At 38.0% G+C, this 17,284-nt stretch overlaps 1 protein-coding gene across 5 annotated transcripts in view; it reads right to left on the bottom strand.

Annotated features, from left to right (window-relative positions):
* LOC107750976 (dedicator of cytokinesis protein 3-like) overlaps positions 1 to 17,284 on the bottom strand; it is a 150,430-nt gene that overhangs the window by 28,961 nt on the left and 104,185 nt on the right. For 4 of the 5 annotated variants that reach the window (XM_016566543.1, XM_016566545.1, XM_016566546.1 and 1 more), the window contains 13 exons: positions 16,991 to 17,091; positions 16,825 to 16,906; positions 15,798 to 15,968; positions 14,259 to 14,351; positions 13,187 to 13,379; positions 12,728 to 12,855; positions 12,487 to 12,633; positions 7,751 to 7,849; positions 7,524 to 7,618; positions 6,722 to 6,797; positions 3,777 to 3,877; positions 3,077 to 3,135; positions 2,528 to 2,676 (listed from right to left, as the gene is read on the bottom strand). In XM_016566543.1, coding sequence (XP_016422029.1) covers positions 2,528 to 2,676; positions 3,077 to 3,135; positions 3,777 to 3,877; positions 6,722 to 6,797; positions 7,524 to 7,618; positions 7,751 to 7,849; positions 12,487 to 12,633; positions 12,728 to 12,855; positions 13,187 to 13,379; positions 14,259 to 14,351; positions 15,798 to 15,968; positions 16,825 to 16,906; positions 16,991 to 17,091 — 1,494 coding nt within the window. The remainder of the gene's footprint in view (positions 1 to 2,527; positions 2,677 to 3,076; positions 3,136 to 3,776; positions 3,878 to 6,721; positions 6,798 to 7,523; positions 7,619 to 7,750; positions 7,850 to 12,486; positions 12,634 to 12,727; positions 12,856 to 13,186; positions 13,380 to 14,258; positions 14,352 to 15,797; positions 15,969 to 16,824; positions 16,907 to 16,990; positions 17,092 to 17,284) is intronic. The other variant, XM_016566542.1, reaches the window with a different exon arrangement.

Here is a 17,284-nt window from a genome sequence, read left to right as displayed (position 1 = left end):
AATACTTCATTAAATTCATATATTAATTAATTCATTGATTAATTTCTAGGACACGAGTCACTATTTATCTTATATACAGTGGTGTGAAAAAGTGTTGGCCCCCTTCCTGATTTCTTATTTTTTTTGCATGTTTGTCACACTTTAATGTTTCAGATCATCAAACAAATTTAAATATTAGTAAAAGATAACACAAGTGAACACAACATGCAGTTTTTAAATGAAGGTTTTTATTATTAAGGGAAAACAAAATCCAAAACTACATGGCCCTGTGTGAAGAAGTGTTTGCCCCCCTGTTAAAACTGTGGTTTATCACACCTGAGTTCAATTTCTCTAGCCACACCCAGGCCTGATTACTGCCACACCTGTTCGCAATCAAGAAATCTCTTAAATAGGACCTGCCTGACAAAGTGAAGTAGACCAAAAGATCCTCAAAAGCTAGACATCATGCCGAGATCCAAAGAAATTCAGAAACAAATGAGAAAGAAAGTAATTGAGATCTATCAGTCTGGAAAAGGTTATAAAGCCATTTCTAAAGCTTTGGGACTCCAGCGAACCACAGTGAGAGCCATTATTCACAAATGGCAAAAACATGGAACAGTGGAGAACCTTCCCAGGAGTGGCCGGCCGACCAAAATTACCCCAAGAGCACAGCGACGACTCATCCAAGAGGTCACAAAAGACCCCACAACAACATCCAAAGAACTGCAGGCCTCACTTGCCTCAGTTAAGGTCAGTGTTCATGACTCCACCATAAGAAAGAGACTGGGCAAAAATGGTCTGCATGGCAGAGTTCCAAGACGAAAACCGCTGCTGAGCAAAAAGAACATAAAGGCTCGTCTCAGTTTTGCCAGAAAACATCTTGATGATCCCCAAGACTTTTGGGAAAATACTCTGTGGACTGACGAGACAAAAGTTGAACTTTTTGGAAGGTGTGTGTCCCATTACGTCTGGCGTAAAAGTAACACTGCATTTCAGAAAAAGAACATCATACCAACAGTAAAATATGGTGGTGGTAGTGTGATGGTCTGGGGCTGTTTTGCTGCTTCAGGACCTGGAAGACTTGCTGTGATAAATGGAACCATGAATTCTGCTGTTTACCAAAAAATCCTGAAGGAGAATGTCCGGCCATCTGTTCGTGACCTCAAGCTGAAGCGAACTTGGGTTCTGCAGCAGGACAATGATCCAAAACACACCAGCAAGTCCACCTCTGAATGGCTGATGAAAAACAAAATGAAGACTTTGGAGTGGCCTGGTCAAAGTCCTGACCTGAATCCTATTGCGATGCTGTGGCATGACCTTAAAAAGGCGGTTTATGCTCGAAAACCCTCCAATGTGGCTGATTTACAACAATTCTGCATAGATGAGTGGACCAAATTTCCTCCACAGCGCTGTAACAGACTCATTGCAAGTTATCGCAAACGCTTGATTGCAGTTGTTGCTGCTAAGGGTGGCCCAACCAGTTATTAGGTTTAGGGGGCAAACACTTTTTCACACAGGGCCATGTAGTTTTGGATTTTGTTTTCCCTTAATAATAAAAACCTTCATTTAAAAACTGCATGTTGTGTTCACCTGTGTTATCTATATATATATATATATATAATTTATAATACTATATTTACCATAATAATAATAATATCAATAATAATAATATACTCAATATTATATTAATTTTACTTTTCTTTTTTTTACTTCAAAATGATATTATTTCTTGAGAATAGCCCGAATATACAATGATATTTGTTTATTTCTTAATTTCTATTTAAATAATTACATAATTTGTTCATTAATTTTCTGTCCAAAGCAAGGGACATCATAAATGAAATAAACTTTATTTACCATTTATCATTACTGGTTACATTTAGAGTGAAAATATTATCACTCTTAAATCATATTCTTTTATTTCCCTGGAACATAACTCAGGTTAAGAGAAACAGAAAAAAATAGCCAAGAAAAGACAGAAAAGCAGAAGCAGGTATAATGGACCTGTTTGAAGTTGCCGTTCTTTCTCTGTTCCCAGTCCATCATATCGACATTTAAAAAAATTAACTTTGTAACAGTGTTTTATTACATAAATGTTACTTTTTTTTGTGATAAAAAAAAGATAATAATAATATCATATAATAACAAAATATTTTATTGGTTTTATTGTTGTTATTATTGAATGTAATAATAATAACATATTACATATTTTATTATATTAATTTATTTATATTAATTTTTTTCTTCAAAATGACATTATTTCTCAAGAATAGCCTGAATATACAATAATTATTTCTTAATTCATTTTTTCATTCATTTTTTTTTTTCATTATTATTTTTTCATTATTATTATTATTATTATTATTATCCATTTTTTCCATTATTATTTGCCATTTACTATTATTTACCATTTATCATTTATGGTTACAGAGAGAGTGAAAATAAATCATAATCATATTATTTTGTTTCCCTGGAACATAACTCAGGTTAAGAGAAACAGAAAAAATAGCCAAGAAAAGACAGAAAAGCAGAAGCAGGTATAATGGACCTGTTTGAAGTTGCCGTTCTTTCTCTGTTCCCAGTCCATCATATCGTGGAAGATGGGGATCATTATGTTTCGGACTTCATTTTGTGGTACAAGCGTCACACCCAAAAATGGGCCAATCATTCCTGGTATGAAGTGGATCTTATTCTCACCTGCAGCCAAACCAAGCAAATTGTGATTATTCATTACTTTTTCTTTATTTTATTTTTTTATATGGTGGATCTTTATTGTTAAAGCCTGAAAATCTATGTTTATGTAACAAAGAGGGTAAGCTTTATATAATAGAAAGCATCTGAAATCTGTTATTATTTTAATAATGAAAAACCCTGTGACATAAAAATGCCCAAAGTTGCATCAACACCTTATGGTGGTTACGGAGTCATTTCTGCAGTGCAGTACCTTCTTCCACCTCTAGAGGTCAGTACTGCTTTTCTGGAGGAAGTGAATGTTTGCGTTTATGTTTCTGTCTGTGCGTGTGCAGAGAAATGCAGGAATAGAAAAACAAAGTCATGAAACAGAGTCGAAAGACAGAGAGACAATCAAAACACTTACCCAAATTCTGCCACATGCTAAACAGCTCATAAGCCATCATGACCCTCATATCACCATACCTGCAAAGACAACGAAAACACACAAAAACTCCTCTAAATCCATCCAAGAATCTAAAATGACGAACAAACAGCATGTATTAAACATACTAGACTCAGAAAAACAGAAGAGCCACACGCTGGGCTGAAGATCACAGACGTAAGTGGAGAAGGTTTAGGATGAATCGACCCTCCCAACAAACTCACAGGGTGATCAACTATCTTGCATGCCGTGCGGCAGTCTTGCGTTTTTTTGTGTTCGAGTATTTGACCAATAACTGAAGGAACCGTTATCTATTAATCATGAGATGCAGATCTCATGGATAACAACAAAAGGAGGGAGTGCTGGCCAGAAAAGACGGACTCCAAAGCGATGTTGCATGTACTCTGGATGGATTTAATGGATTAGCCCTCGCTACAATACCCAAATTATTGTTTGTTTCATATTTAAAGGAGTATCTGGGTTAAATACAACTTAAGCTCTGCTGACAGCATTTGTGACATGACATTTGGATTTTTGTCCTTTGGTAAGTAACGAAATGCATTTACAATGAAAGCCTGTGGAGGAAAAAATATTACAATCTGCGCGCATTTAGAAACAATGACAGGTTGATTTCTTCGTAGCGCCTTTACGATGTGTGTGAATGAGCAGGATCAAGTCTTACTTGTCAAAGACCTTCTTCCGCTTGGCTGGTGTCAGGGTCTCCAGCTGTAGACTGGGCTGGTTGATAAACAACACTGCCAGACTGAAGTACGAATTCCACACCTGACGGAAAAGAAACACAAACGTTTAGTGATGCTACTGTGTCTTTAATGGAGATCTTGACAAAGTTTTGAAGGAGAGCTAATATAATTCATGTTGGCAATAGCATTACTATGGATATACACAACTGATTGATTGTTTGGTGGGCGTGCATTAGCCTAGGTCCCTCCTCCTCCAGAAAGGAAGCCACACCTCCTAATTATTTTCCATATCAAACTATTCTGAACTATTGTTTGAACACTAAAGGAAAGATCACTTTTACTCCCACTCTAAACATTTTTGTAGATGAAATCCAGTATGCCAATGAAATGTCACTAATGTGATCACACCTTAAAGGGATAGTTCACTATGTCACTCGTGAACGTGTGTACGACTTTTAGCGGAAGCTAGAGATTAGGGTTTATAACATTTCAAATATGGATATTTTTCTTACACAAATGCATTGCTTCACTTCAGAAGGCCTTTATTAACAATGGCTTCACTGGTCAAACTAAACTGATCTAGCTATGATGATAAAGTACATTAACCAGTTCAGATTGGATTCCGGATTTAAGCTGCTCTACATTGGTCTATGCTGTCTTTTTTCCAGGGTATATCCAGTGAAAGCCCACACTGATAGACATGGATATACACAACTGATTAGGTTGTGTATATATTAGGTAGACTTGAAACAGCGCTGCCAAAGACTTTAGAAACACAAAGGTGGTGCATTCCTATTACTTATGAATGGGAGAAAGTGCAACGAGCGATATGCTGGAATTTTATCGCCTTCTTGCATAATTGAAAAAGCTGCCCGAGAGACATTTCAAAGATGGCCGCCAAGTGAAATGACTTTGGCGCCACTTTAAGTTGAACATACCTATTGATTCTTAGGTGGGCGTGTCTTAGTCCTCTCTTTCAGAAAGGAAGCCACACCCACCAATTATTTTCCATATCAAACTATTACAAACTCTTGTTTGGACATTAAGGGCCAGTTTTACTAACAGCTCGCGCCAGCGCAAACCGTCTTTTGGCGTTAAAATAGTACTGTCAGGATTTAATAAAGACGCGCAGTGACAAATTAGCGCTGAAAAGTCATGGACAGTTATTTTTGCGCCTGACCTTATTGAATATGCATTTGTAGGAGTGTCCCTTTCAGACGCAAACTTTATGGGAGGACAGTATTCAAATGAATCACGCAACGCGATTTACTAACGTTTGCGTTCATCAAATTACTGGTATTTGCGCCATTATTTAACGCCCAAAAAAGCATGTCTTAAACTATTTTGCGCTTGAAATGGCTGCAATTGTTGTTGCTAGGAGGAGACACCGCAGAGAACAGAGAGCAACTAGGAGTCACGCAATACCAGGTCTATCAAAACTTCTTGCAACCCTTAATTTTTTGGCCTTTCTTTTCAATATAGTGGCTTCTTTATTTCTTTATTCTTTATTTGCGACTAGGCTAATTTGCGCTGTGCTTGGTATATTGCGTTGGTTGATATGTAAATGAGATGTTGCGTCTGTGTTCTTTAATTTGTGCGTTGTTAGTAAATCACCTGCAGAAACTTCCACGCCCATCGGCGCTGTTTTGGAATTGCGTTCTTGTGCTAATTTGCCCTGTTTAGTAAAACTGGCCGTAATGGTGCGCTCACTTTTAATGCTGCTCTGCACATTTTTTTTTTGGATGAAATCCAGTAATTTCAATAGAAATCCAAAGAATCTGGAACTTTGCAATGCAGATTTCACAGCGGGTTTAACTGGTCATGTAACTTTGCTGCATTGACCGACATAAATCTGCTTGGTTTCAAAGTGTCTTCTGTGTGAGCTGCGCTTCATACATCTAAACTACTGATTACAGACAAATGGAACTTTTTTTGTCTGTGAAATTTTGCCAAAATTTCACTAATGTGACCACACCTTATGGATGTCAATTGATATTACTTATGATATGCTGAATAAGTTTTGCATGGCTTCACTGGTCAAACTGATCTACCACTGTATATTAACCACCTTAACCAGGACATCAGGGGTTCAACCGTAATTTTATGAAGCTACAAGAATACTTTTTGTGCGCAAAAGAAAAAAAAAATACTGACTTTATTCAACAATTTGTCTCCTCCGTGTCACCCTGAATAAAGTTCAGTTATAATAAAGTTATTGTTGAATAAAGTCATTTTATTTTTTTCTTTTGCGTATAAAAAGTATTCCCGTAGCTTCATAAAATTACGGTTGAACCCCTGATGTCACATGGATTATTTTACCGCTGTCCTTGCTACGTTTCTGGACGTTGATCGTGTTAATTCCATTGCTGTCTATGGGAGGGTCAGAGAGCTCTTGGATTTCATCAAAAATATCTTAATTTCTGTTCCGAAGATGAACGAAGGTCTTACGGGTTTGGAACGACACGAGGGTGAGTGATTAGTGACATAATTTTCATTTTTGGGTGAACTATCCCTTTAAGTTGCTCCACAATGGTCTATGCGGTTTTTTTTGTTTGTTTGTTTTTGTTTTTTCAGGGGATACCCAGTGAAAGTTCACACTGGTAGAAAAGGCCATGTTTCTCTCTCAAAGATAACCTTAATTAATAATTCAGTAGATTTGAACTTTTCAGAGCCATTCTCCCGTTAGTGGCACCATATGTCTTGATCAGGGAGGAGAGCTTCATTAGAGTGGATTAGAGACAGCCAAGTGTGCCCAACAGCAGGACACCATAGGCCCACATCAAGCACGTTTGTGTACATGTGGAATATGATATTTAGAAAGAAGAGGTGTGTGCGGGTTTAAAAATTACATTTATGTTTAATGTGTGTTTCAGTGCCAGGGAGTTTGTTGTGCAATGTGTGGTTGATGTTCATCATAATCACACACCTTAAAATCAAAGTCAGCATCCGTAAAGCTTTTATGGAGAGCAGGCGACAGATACTGAGTTGTGCTCACAATGATACTGCAAGAAAGAACAGAAGATAGAGAGACAAATTTATTTTGAACAGTATAAATATACACTACTTTTCAAAAGTTTGTAAGTTTTTTATATATATTTAAAAAAAAAGTTTATGTTCACCAATGCTGCATTTATTTGATCAAAACTACAGTAATATTGTGAAATATTATGACAATTTAAAGAAAATGTTTTCTATTTTAATATTTTTAATATGTAATTTATTACTGTGATCCAGTGCTGAAGCTAACATCATCATCCAGTCACATGATCCTTCAGAAATCATTCTAATATGCTGATTTGATGATCAAGAAACATTTCTGATTATTATCAAAGCTGAAAAGAGTTACTTAAGCAGCTGTTTAATATCTTGTAAAAATCATGATACTTTTTTTCAGGATTCTTTGATGAACTTTTGATCAATTTCATCCCCAAACTTTATCAAATCTATTCTAAAAACTTTTTTTTCTTGAAAACTGAATATATGCTCTGTAAAATTATCATCTAATGCAATGACATTCATATTGAAAGTGACTTTACTGTCATTGTCAAGTAACTTTACAAGTACTAAAAATATGATAATTCCAGAGAAATACATTGTATTATACCATATATGTTATTCAAAAATGTTTATTCAAACCAAAACAATATGTTTTGAGCCAAAAAAATTAAAATCAATAAGGAAGGAAACAGGAATGAGGTAGAAAAGGGAAAAAATTGATTGATTCTCACTTGCTGGTCAGCAGTCGCATGACGTTCCAGTCACGCGGGAATATGCTGAGCTTCATCAGGTTTCTGAACACACAGAAAATCTTCAGCAAGAACTCCTGCAAGAGATAGGATTGTATAAGCTGAGTTAGAAGAAAGTATTTTCACATTTAACATTTAAAAACTTCAAATTTAAGCAATAACATAAATGATTCAAATGCTTGGTTTCTGAAATTTATGAGACGGTTCACCTTTAGCTCCTCTTTGCTTTGGAAGTTGTCCAGTAGGTGTTGAAAATGAATGTCCGACATTTGACGCAGGAGGGACAACAAGCAGGACACGTACTCCCCCTGCCAATCAGAAAGTGGGCAAGTCCTTGTGAGCCAATCAGTCTGTTCATTTGGCAATCAAACAGCCAATCAAATGCATCCAAAGAGAGCGGGGAAGCAGAATGAATGAGAGACGTGAAGACACTGTGGGATGAATTCACTTAACAGTTGTGGCACTTAGTGTCAGCCTCAGACGGCACAATACAGACCGCCTACAGTCTGTTCACTAAATTCTGATGCATATTATGTACAAAAAATGAAAAGGCTGGCTGAAATCACCAGTTCTGATCTGACTAGCTGGCTTTACACAACTTTTTTAACTTGTTGGTCAGGCGATTTCTTTCTGTCCAAGTGGGCATTTCTTGGCCAGAATAAATTCCAATGTGGACTAGACTTCATGGTGTTAGTCAAAAGTCTGGCTATGCGAGACTAGATTGTGGTATTTCAGCACAAAACTCTTGATGATTCACCAACCACCCACAATCCAATTAAAGGAGGCACAATATGCGTATTTAAATTAGGTCATTGTTGTTCGTCTTTGGGCAGCCATAACCATAAATGCCATGTAAATGACGCTCTTTGTAGAATGTGACAGACTCACAAATGTCAACGCTTTTTACCCAACATTAGTATCAGAATATTAAAAAATATTTTAGTGATAATGGCAGCAGTAGTCCATCAAATAGTGATCAAATGATTTTAACTGGGCATGGATCCAGATGCAGGATTTATTTATACACATTTTTCTGCATTTTAGGCAATGTCCACCTGTACACGGGTATTTTTATAAATGGAGTTTTTCCTTCTGTTTTAAAAAAAATCTCCGTCCACATGAAAACGCAAAAGCATGCTATGAAGCACTGTCAAGAGCATGCCAAACCAACAGGTGGCGATATAATCTCAACCGTAAAGCCATGTTGGCCAATCAGAAGCCTGAAAATGTTTCCAGTAGGCGGAGATAACAACGCAGGCTCCAACGTCACAAGCCTAAATCTCCGGTTTCGATGTCTACACGATAACACTGCAACCAGACTTTTTGAAAATCTTCACCCTGGCAGGAGTTTTCAAAAAAGTTCGGTTTCATTGACCTGGTGCTGCGTTTGCATGTGGACGAATGGCCAAACCACACAGAAAAAGCTGCGGTTTTGAAAATACCCGCGTTCGTGTGGACAGGGCCTTAAAGACCCAGGTGCTAAAACAACTCGGACAATGTTTGCAAATATGTGATGCTATCAAAGGGCACAGTTTATTCTTAGTGAAATCTCTTGTCTGACCATGCTTTCTTTTAACTACATATACACAGAGACATGATATTAGTTCTGCTGGATTCTGTTTATAAGCTATCTATGATGAATACATCAAAAATTAAACATTAAAAGCAAGCAAAAGTATATCAAAGGATGCAAACCCATACATCAGAGTACAGATCAGAGCATGTTTGTGTTCAAGTAGTTTACTGTTTATCTTAGCCTTCTAAGCAGGTGTTACAACAGACTAAACGTAAGAGACATAAGACAAACAAGCATGGGTGAGTCTCACGAAACCTGTCAAGAAAGATTAGGGTCATATTTTAATGCAGAAATGAAAAGGATTAAAGGGGTCCTATTATGCTTTTTCACTTTTTTAATTTTAGTCACTACAACGAACGGCTCGTTTGGACTACAGCGTTTGTTTTCCATCACAAAGCGGCCCATTAGAATATCATTAAAATAATTCCCGCCTACGGAAATTCGAATGGTTGGGGGTGGGGAGAGGCGAGGTCGTGGTTAGATCGCTTGGTTGAGTGCATCAGACAAGATGACGACGAAGAAGAAGTGCTGCTGCAGAGTTAGTACATCAGAGAAAACGAAGAAGAAGAAAAGCTGCTGTGCTATAGCATCAAGTTTTCGGCATGTCAAAAGGCGGTCGCACACCAGATGAGAAGCGCAGCGCCGCGTCGCGCCACGTCTAGAACAATTCTTACAACAAGTACAGCACGACATAGCTGGACACCGCGGACAGACGCCGAACGGCGCCGCCGGTGTGCGTACACTCATAGAAAATAATGTGTTCGAAGTTTAAAGACGTGGTGCGACGCAACGCTGCGCTTCTCGTCCGGTGTGCGACCGCCTGAAACGCTGTTGTTTTTCACCTCCGTGCCCAAACGTCTTTGTTTGGGCTTCCGAAAGTGGATGATGTCAGGAAACAGTGGTTGCAATTTATTTTTAACTCTGTTCCTGAGTATTATAACCCCAATTTGCTATTGTGTGCTGCGCATTTTACTGAGGACAGCTTCCACAACATGAGGGAGTACAGTGCCGGTCGTCCGGTGTGCGACCACCTGAAACGCTCACCTCCGTGCTCAAACGTCTTTGTTTGGGCTTCCGAAAGCGGATGATGTCAGGAAACAGTGGTTGCAATTTATTTTTAACTCTGTTCCTGAGTATTATAACCCCAATTTGCTATTGTGTGCTGCACATTTAACTGAGGACAGCTTCCACAACACGAGTGAGTACAGTGCCGGATTCGCCAAAAGCTTTTGTTTAAAGACGGAGCAAGGGGCGTGGCAGTACTGAAACACCGTCTAAGCTGTTCGCCAATCACAACGCATTGGGACAGCTAACCAATCACAACACATTTCGTTTTTAAGAAGGCGGGCCTTCATCAAAGCCGGAACTAATCGAGCCGTTTGTGCCAGGCTGGGGAGAAAGGTAATTTAATAATGTAAATTATGTGAAAAATAATGCGTTTTTTCGAACCACCAAGCATGAGAGCATGTTCTAGTACACCCCCAAAACAAAATCAAGACTTTGTTAACACTAGAACCGCCACGGGGTAAAAAAAAAAAAAAATTGAAAATGTTTTTCAAATGTACATAACAGATTTAAAATAAAACATTCAAGTCTCCCAGCCATTGACTTTTACAAAAATTATGTAATTTACAATCCAATGTTTTTAAAATGTATTTAGATAAAACCAGATAAAAAAACGGGGCATTTATATCTATAAGCGCCAGCGGGTCAAATTTACCCGCTATATATTGCATGTATTTTTGCGCTGTCATTTTCTTGCCGCTTATGTTTTAACATTGTACATTTCTAGGCAATGCCTTTCACTAACTGATTTAGCGGTTATCAGTTTCATGAAGAAAGTCAAAATGACTAAAAAAGGCGATTTATGGAAGGTAGGTATTAGAAACACTAAATACCATGAGTGATGGAGAGTCTGATGGTAAGTTATGCGTCCTGGGTTGGCTCAGCATCTGACGGCTCATCTGACAGTGATCCAGATATCATATTTACATGTTTCAGCCTAACGTTACTCTAATTGGTCAAACTTTGGTTTGATTATTTAATTTTTGTCTTGCCATATCATTTATTGTTCGCTACTGTGTTGCTATTCTAGTCTGGCCGTTTCCTGAAGAAGAAAAAAAAAATCTGATCTATATGATGTAATGAATAAAACCATTTTTTGATTCCCCCATGTTTAAAGGTGTTGTTCTCTTATTCAAATTATAAATGGTGTTTAGGTGAAGCTGTGCGCTTGAATTTGTCATCGCATCATCCTATGCAGTGTGGTGAATTATTATTGCTCATTATTGTCTATAGGCTATTTTAGTAATTTAAATAGCATGGGTTATCTTAATATATTGATTAATGACATTGTATTATAATATTACACCACCCAAATATTTAGGCTACTACCTTCTAATTTCCGTTGTCAGTGCAGGCTTTTTTTTTTTTTTTAGCTTAGGCTACTGACCGTTATGGATTAGTGTAACCTGCATTAAAAAGTCTTGAACATAAAACAACAGGATAAAAATATAGTTGATGACTAGACATAATCATTTCATGACTCTAGACACTTCTTTGTGAAGACAGTGGCATAATATAGTGAAATAATATGGTCTTTAGCCATATAAATACAGTTGTCATGTGTATGGGTAAAATTTACCCACTGGCACTTATACAGCGACCTCTGGCGGTTCTAGTGTTAAAGAGCATAATAGGACCCCTTTAAGACATTTTGCATTTATATTTTGCCTAAAGAAAATTATGAAGAAAGTAATGGTCCTAAACAGAGGTTTAATTTTCTTTCGTCCTTGAAATATGCATTTTATGTGTCGTTTTCGTGAAATTCACCCGCAGGAAGACATTGTATTATGTGTGAGTCAGTGAGTAAGTGAGTGAATGTGAGAGACATAATAAAAACAGACATGAACGTGATGAACAAGAGAGAGAGAGAGAGAGAGAGAGAGAGAGCAAGTGCAACAGTGATTACTAATATATTTAAGTTACAGTAATTGTCATATATACAGTGGGTACGGAAAGTATTCAGACCCCCTTAAATTTTTCACTCTTTGTTATATTGCAGCCATTTGCTAAATGATTTGGCAGTTTAACACATCAATTTGGCATGCTTAATGTTGGAGCTTTAGATAGATCTATTACAATTGATCAAAATAAAAAGATCAAAATAATTGTCATAAATCTCTCTATTAATGTGATTTTACTTTCAGAACCTGGCTGTTGCACTCTGTAAGCAGAAAAAATAAGATAAATATACTGGGAAAGAAACAGAAGATGAAGAAAAGATCTCAGTAGGGATGCTGCCAAGCAGGTGGAGGAGAAGAGGGATGGAAGGAAAGAAGTAGAATATCAGATTTGTTAGTTACTAACAGTGATCTCAGCTGTGCACTGTGGACAGCGCTGCCCTCTTACCGCCTCCTGAGACTGAGATTTACTCATGATGGCCAACAGCGTCTGTAACAACACATCCAACAAACTCTCCACCATCATCTCTACCTCCTCCTGCACAGAGCTCTCCTGCAGATGGGAAACAAGGAACATTGTCTCTTTAACCAAAGTCATCAATGGGATGTTCAGAGTTTTGATGAGATGCACATTGACTGAAGTGTACCAATGAGCTGCTCTTAATAATGGAGAAAATGCTGCTCAGGATTCCCGAGCAGATCAGAAGCTCCTTCTGTTGGCGCAGATGCAGATGAATGTGATGGAGAACAACAGGAAGGAGAATTCTCCTTGATTCTGTGAAAACAGACAGAGGGAGGTTATTAACTTAATTCACCTGATTAAGATATCAAACATTTACACTGTCATAGAACATGTGCAAAAATTGTACCTTTTAGAGGTACAACAGCTTGTCACTGGGGCAGTACCCCTAAAAGGGACAACTTTGTAGCTTATCTAAGCATAAAAGGTGCATATTAGTACCTTAGAGTAGTAATATGTACTGTACCCTTAAAGTACTTCTAGGGGTAAATGAGAGTACTTTGAGAGTACTGCCCCAGTGACAAGCTGTTGTACCTCTAAAAGGTACAATTTTGCACATTAGAGAGTGAAACAAATTCTGAAAAACCTGGAAAGGAGAAAAGCCTGCTATCCACTGTCCAAGCAATGGACTGCAGCTTGACCACATCCATGGACTGACCGATGTGGACCGTACTAGGCATGCTACCCAGAGTTCCCCTCACAAACTCTGCCACTTCCTGTACTGTGAACATCTGGAGGAGCTCGTCAAAAATTGCTGGGAACGAGTTGAGTAGGGCAGCCTGAAAAAATCGGAAGAGACCAGAGAAAGAATGGTTTACATTTGCAGTTTACATCATTATTTGTGTTCCCCTTCAGATAAAACAAGATGTGATGGGCCTGTTGACCAAAGATGGGATGGACATCACCTATACAGCAAGAGATGAAGTAACAGTGAGGCTTCATCAGCACCTCATGGTTACTTGGTAGATTAGAGATTGTCAATTAAAATTTTTAAGAAGATGCCAAACAAGATGCTACCTTCTGGAGACCCACTGTGCGACAGAGTTTAGCTCAAACACTAATCAAACTAAACCACCTAAACCAACCTAAATTTGACAGTTACAGGCAGGTGGGTTGGAGTAGGTTGGTACTAAACTTTGCAGGCTAGTGCGTCTCTGGGAGCAGGGTTGAAGACCTCTATATAGTCACGGTCATAGTCAAAAACCTTGGCCTTGGCTATTCCTTAATTCAAAGGTCCATTACATCTCTTGCTTCTGAGGACTTCTCTTCCCCACTTTGCTCAACAGCCCAATGGTACAATCCATTGCAGGCAAAGTGATCTCTGGTCCCCGGTTCAACGCCACTCAAGAGGTGAAAAATTGGGGTGTTTGGAAGGACTTGACTTTGTGCAGGAGAAGATTTGGTGTCAAACACAGCAATCAAAGCCAAGAAACACATCAAAGAACCCAGCGGAAGATGCACTGGAAGCATTGCGGAGCAATTGTTGGTGTTGGTCAGTTTGTTTGGGTTGTTGGTTCATTGTTGAGGTCTGGTGTTCTGGAAAGGTACTGAGTGGTTGTATGTGATGGTAGATGTTTTGGGCTTTGGCATTGGGTTGGGTTGTGAGGGAGTCTCCGTTCCATTACTGTGGGGCAATTCAACAAGCTGCATCTACTTACAGACAGCGGAGAGGGCCGTGGGGCATTGCAGCTCAACGGCTGCAAGCAGTTGCCCTGGTTGGTGGTGGCTTGTCCTGTAGTTGGCTGGGGACCCTAGGGGGCACAGTGAGGTTGGGCAGGATTGGGTCAAGATACGGGGCAGGGATGGGAAAAGTCCACAAAGGTATAATATGGGACAATTCAGGAAAATATTAAGTCAACAAAAACCAAAGAAGACTAAATCTTCATCAAACTATTTGTTCAAGAATTGTGGGTAGGATGGACCGTAATGTGTCCAGACATTGATTAATCAAAGTATAGCCACATGTTTTTTTTTTTTCAAGGTTCCTGGTGGTTTCAGAATTAAATGATGCTTTGGTGGAGGCATATACTATATGATAAAATATGGTGGTGACAGAAAAAGCCATGTGGAAGGAAAGCTTTGTGAAATTGTGCAAACATAACCTAACAAACATGTACCTTGAACATAATCCAGAATTCCACATTTTAAACATGAACAGAGAAATAAATGTCACATTTTCCTGTACAAACACTACCTATAACTAAACGAAAGTAATAAAATATATCATTCAACAAACCCCAACCCACATAAACTGTCCCACATTGTTTGTGCTGAGGAACTGAGTGATACTTTGTAAATCTTATTGAGGGGAACTATTACCTTGTGAACAATAAAACATATCTAGGGATCAGAATATCATAGTAACTTGGGGGGGGGGGGGAGAAGAACTAGTTTGCCAACTAGAAAAGCTATTACCAACAATCCAAAACATCCTTGCAATGGGTAACCCATTGCAACCCAAAGCACTCAGAAAACCTCAGAAATCACACAGATTCCTAACAACCTAGCATCATAGCAGCAAGTACCATCTTCAGACAATGCAAAGATCTAGTGACAAATGATACTACAGTCTCTCAAGAACTTGTTTGGTGGCTTCAGTGTCTTGAAGTTCTAATCTTGTGTTCTTCAAATTTGAGACCTTCAGAACATTTCTCATAGAAATGTTAGAGCAGATATCTTTACTTAAACATACTCCTGCAGCCTTCAGGAAAAACCTTGTTTTGTCTGATCGCAACTTTCACAGGATTTTTCTTGAGATGGGGCTGTCTAAACAGCTTAGACGTACAACTTCTTTAGGGCAGCGAGAGACAGATGCATTAATCTCATAGAACATTAAACAAACCTGGGCCTCAATGAAACAGCTTTAATCTTGGGTCAAAAAACATAGATTTGGAGATCAGCAACTTGTTACAACTGATCCTTTCATTTTTAAACACATTAGACCACCTTGATGTTTTGTTCTCTTCGCTTAATTCCTCAATTAAACCAGCGTGAGGTATAAATTAATAAAATCATTAATACAAAAGTGCACAGTAACAAAGCATCCATCCATTAAATCCCACTCCTAGCAATTTTAGGCTTTTTATTTTTGACACAGTTCTTCTCATATATCAGATGGTTCCTTTAGGTAGTATCTCCTCACAAATGTAAATTCTCATAAACATGAAATGTGAACAGTTCTTGAGTTTATATCTGACCTGGGTGAAAATGAGCGTCTCAGAGCTGCGGCTGTCCAGACTGAGCACGAAACGGATGGATTGGAAAAGCTCCTGGATGCTAGCCCGAAATTGGTCCTCCTCCATCCCACAGGTGGCCCGGGAGTAGAGGATCCGTGACTGGACGATGAACTTAAACAGGTACTCTAGAGCCTGGAGGTAGATTTACAGTTAACATGTGTACCCTGACAATATCTGAAAGTATACTTTTATGCTATAAAATGTCTTTAAAACACTCCAAGTACAATAAATACAGACAATCCCTGTGCTTGTACCTTGAAGACAAAAGTTCAAAATTTTAATATTCACTATGGGAAATTTGTACTTAACTTGAGTGTACTTAACTAAATACATCACATTTCCATAAAATAAAAAAAATTAATAATAATTTTCTTCATACAATTTAAATTGTACTGAGCAGTTGTTGTTTTTTTTAAGTCAAAGCAAAGAGTTCTAAATATTATAATAATTAAATAGATGGCTTTGCACAGTTTGTGCATCAAAGTCTCCACTGGCTTTCATCAGCCAATTTCAAAAGCTAAGATAAATGGGTTTACTTCTAAATACTTGAATACAATTAAAAGTGGAAACTATTCTAACTTTCACTCAAGTATGTGTTCGGCAAGATACTTTTGAAAATTTTGACGCAGCACCCACACTTTAACTGAATTATAATTTCTCTGTACTTTTACAGTGCTTGACATATTAATATGAGGGTACTGTCAGCACCAAAATGAATCACCAATCAAACCAGCAATGGCAATACATCTCAACAAAAAACATACAGTGAGTGAATAGGCAATCTTGAAAATATTTGCTTCAGCTAGTTATCTGTAAAGGTCCTTTGAGGACTGCACTGAAACTTCTTACGTAAATGCATTATTTATTCTAGTTCCTGTTAAAGCTGAATCACTGTTTATTTGATAGTGGCTGGCATATGCTTTTATGTGATTTTTTGTTCTGTTTGTGTGGTTATACAGCATACTTAGTAAAATCAAGGAGATCTCACCCTCATGGCTTCCTGGATGTGATCCTGTCGAACAACTTCTGCTGATCGGTCCATATACCACTTCAGACAGCGAATCAACTCTCTGAATTTGAAATGAAACATCTAGTTATACCATATTCAGATTCAAAACCTTAAAAAAATATCCTGTGGAAATAGATGGAATTACTTATAAGCCAGTGCTCCAGCAAAATGCTTCTGGATGTATGTGTCCATCACAGGACGGAAGTGATAAAACTTGCTGTCCCTGAGCAGATTGATGATGAACACCTGGACAGAGATGGAAAGCAGGTCAGGTCCAACTTTCTGACTGATGTTGAAAATATCAGTATGCATCGGTGTTATTTTAGTATCATTGAGATACTTTTTTTTTTTAAGTAATTAATTTTAAAAAATACTTTTGACTTTTAGATATTTTAGTAAATCGAATGCAAGGAATAGTTCAGTCCCCCCCCCCCCCAAC

Source organism: Sinocyclocheilus rhinocerous, unplaced genomic scaffold (genome assembly GCF_001515625.1).
Source record: "Sinocyclocheilus rhinocerous isolate Xijiao unplaced genomic scaffold, SAMN03320098_v1.1 scaffold812, whole genome shotgun sequence".
Classification (NCBI taxonomy): domain Eukaryota; kingdom Metazoa; phylum Chordata; class Actinopteri; order Cypriniformes; family Cyprinidae; genus Sinocyclocheilus; species Sinocyclocheilus rhinocerous.
Note: the sequence above shows the minus strand (reverse complement) of the source record. Positions and strands in the feature narration are given on the sequence as shown.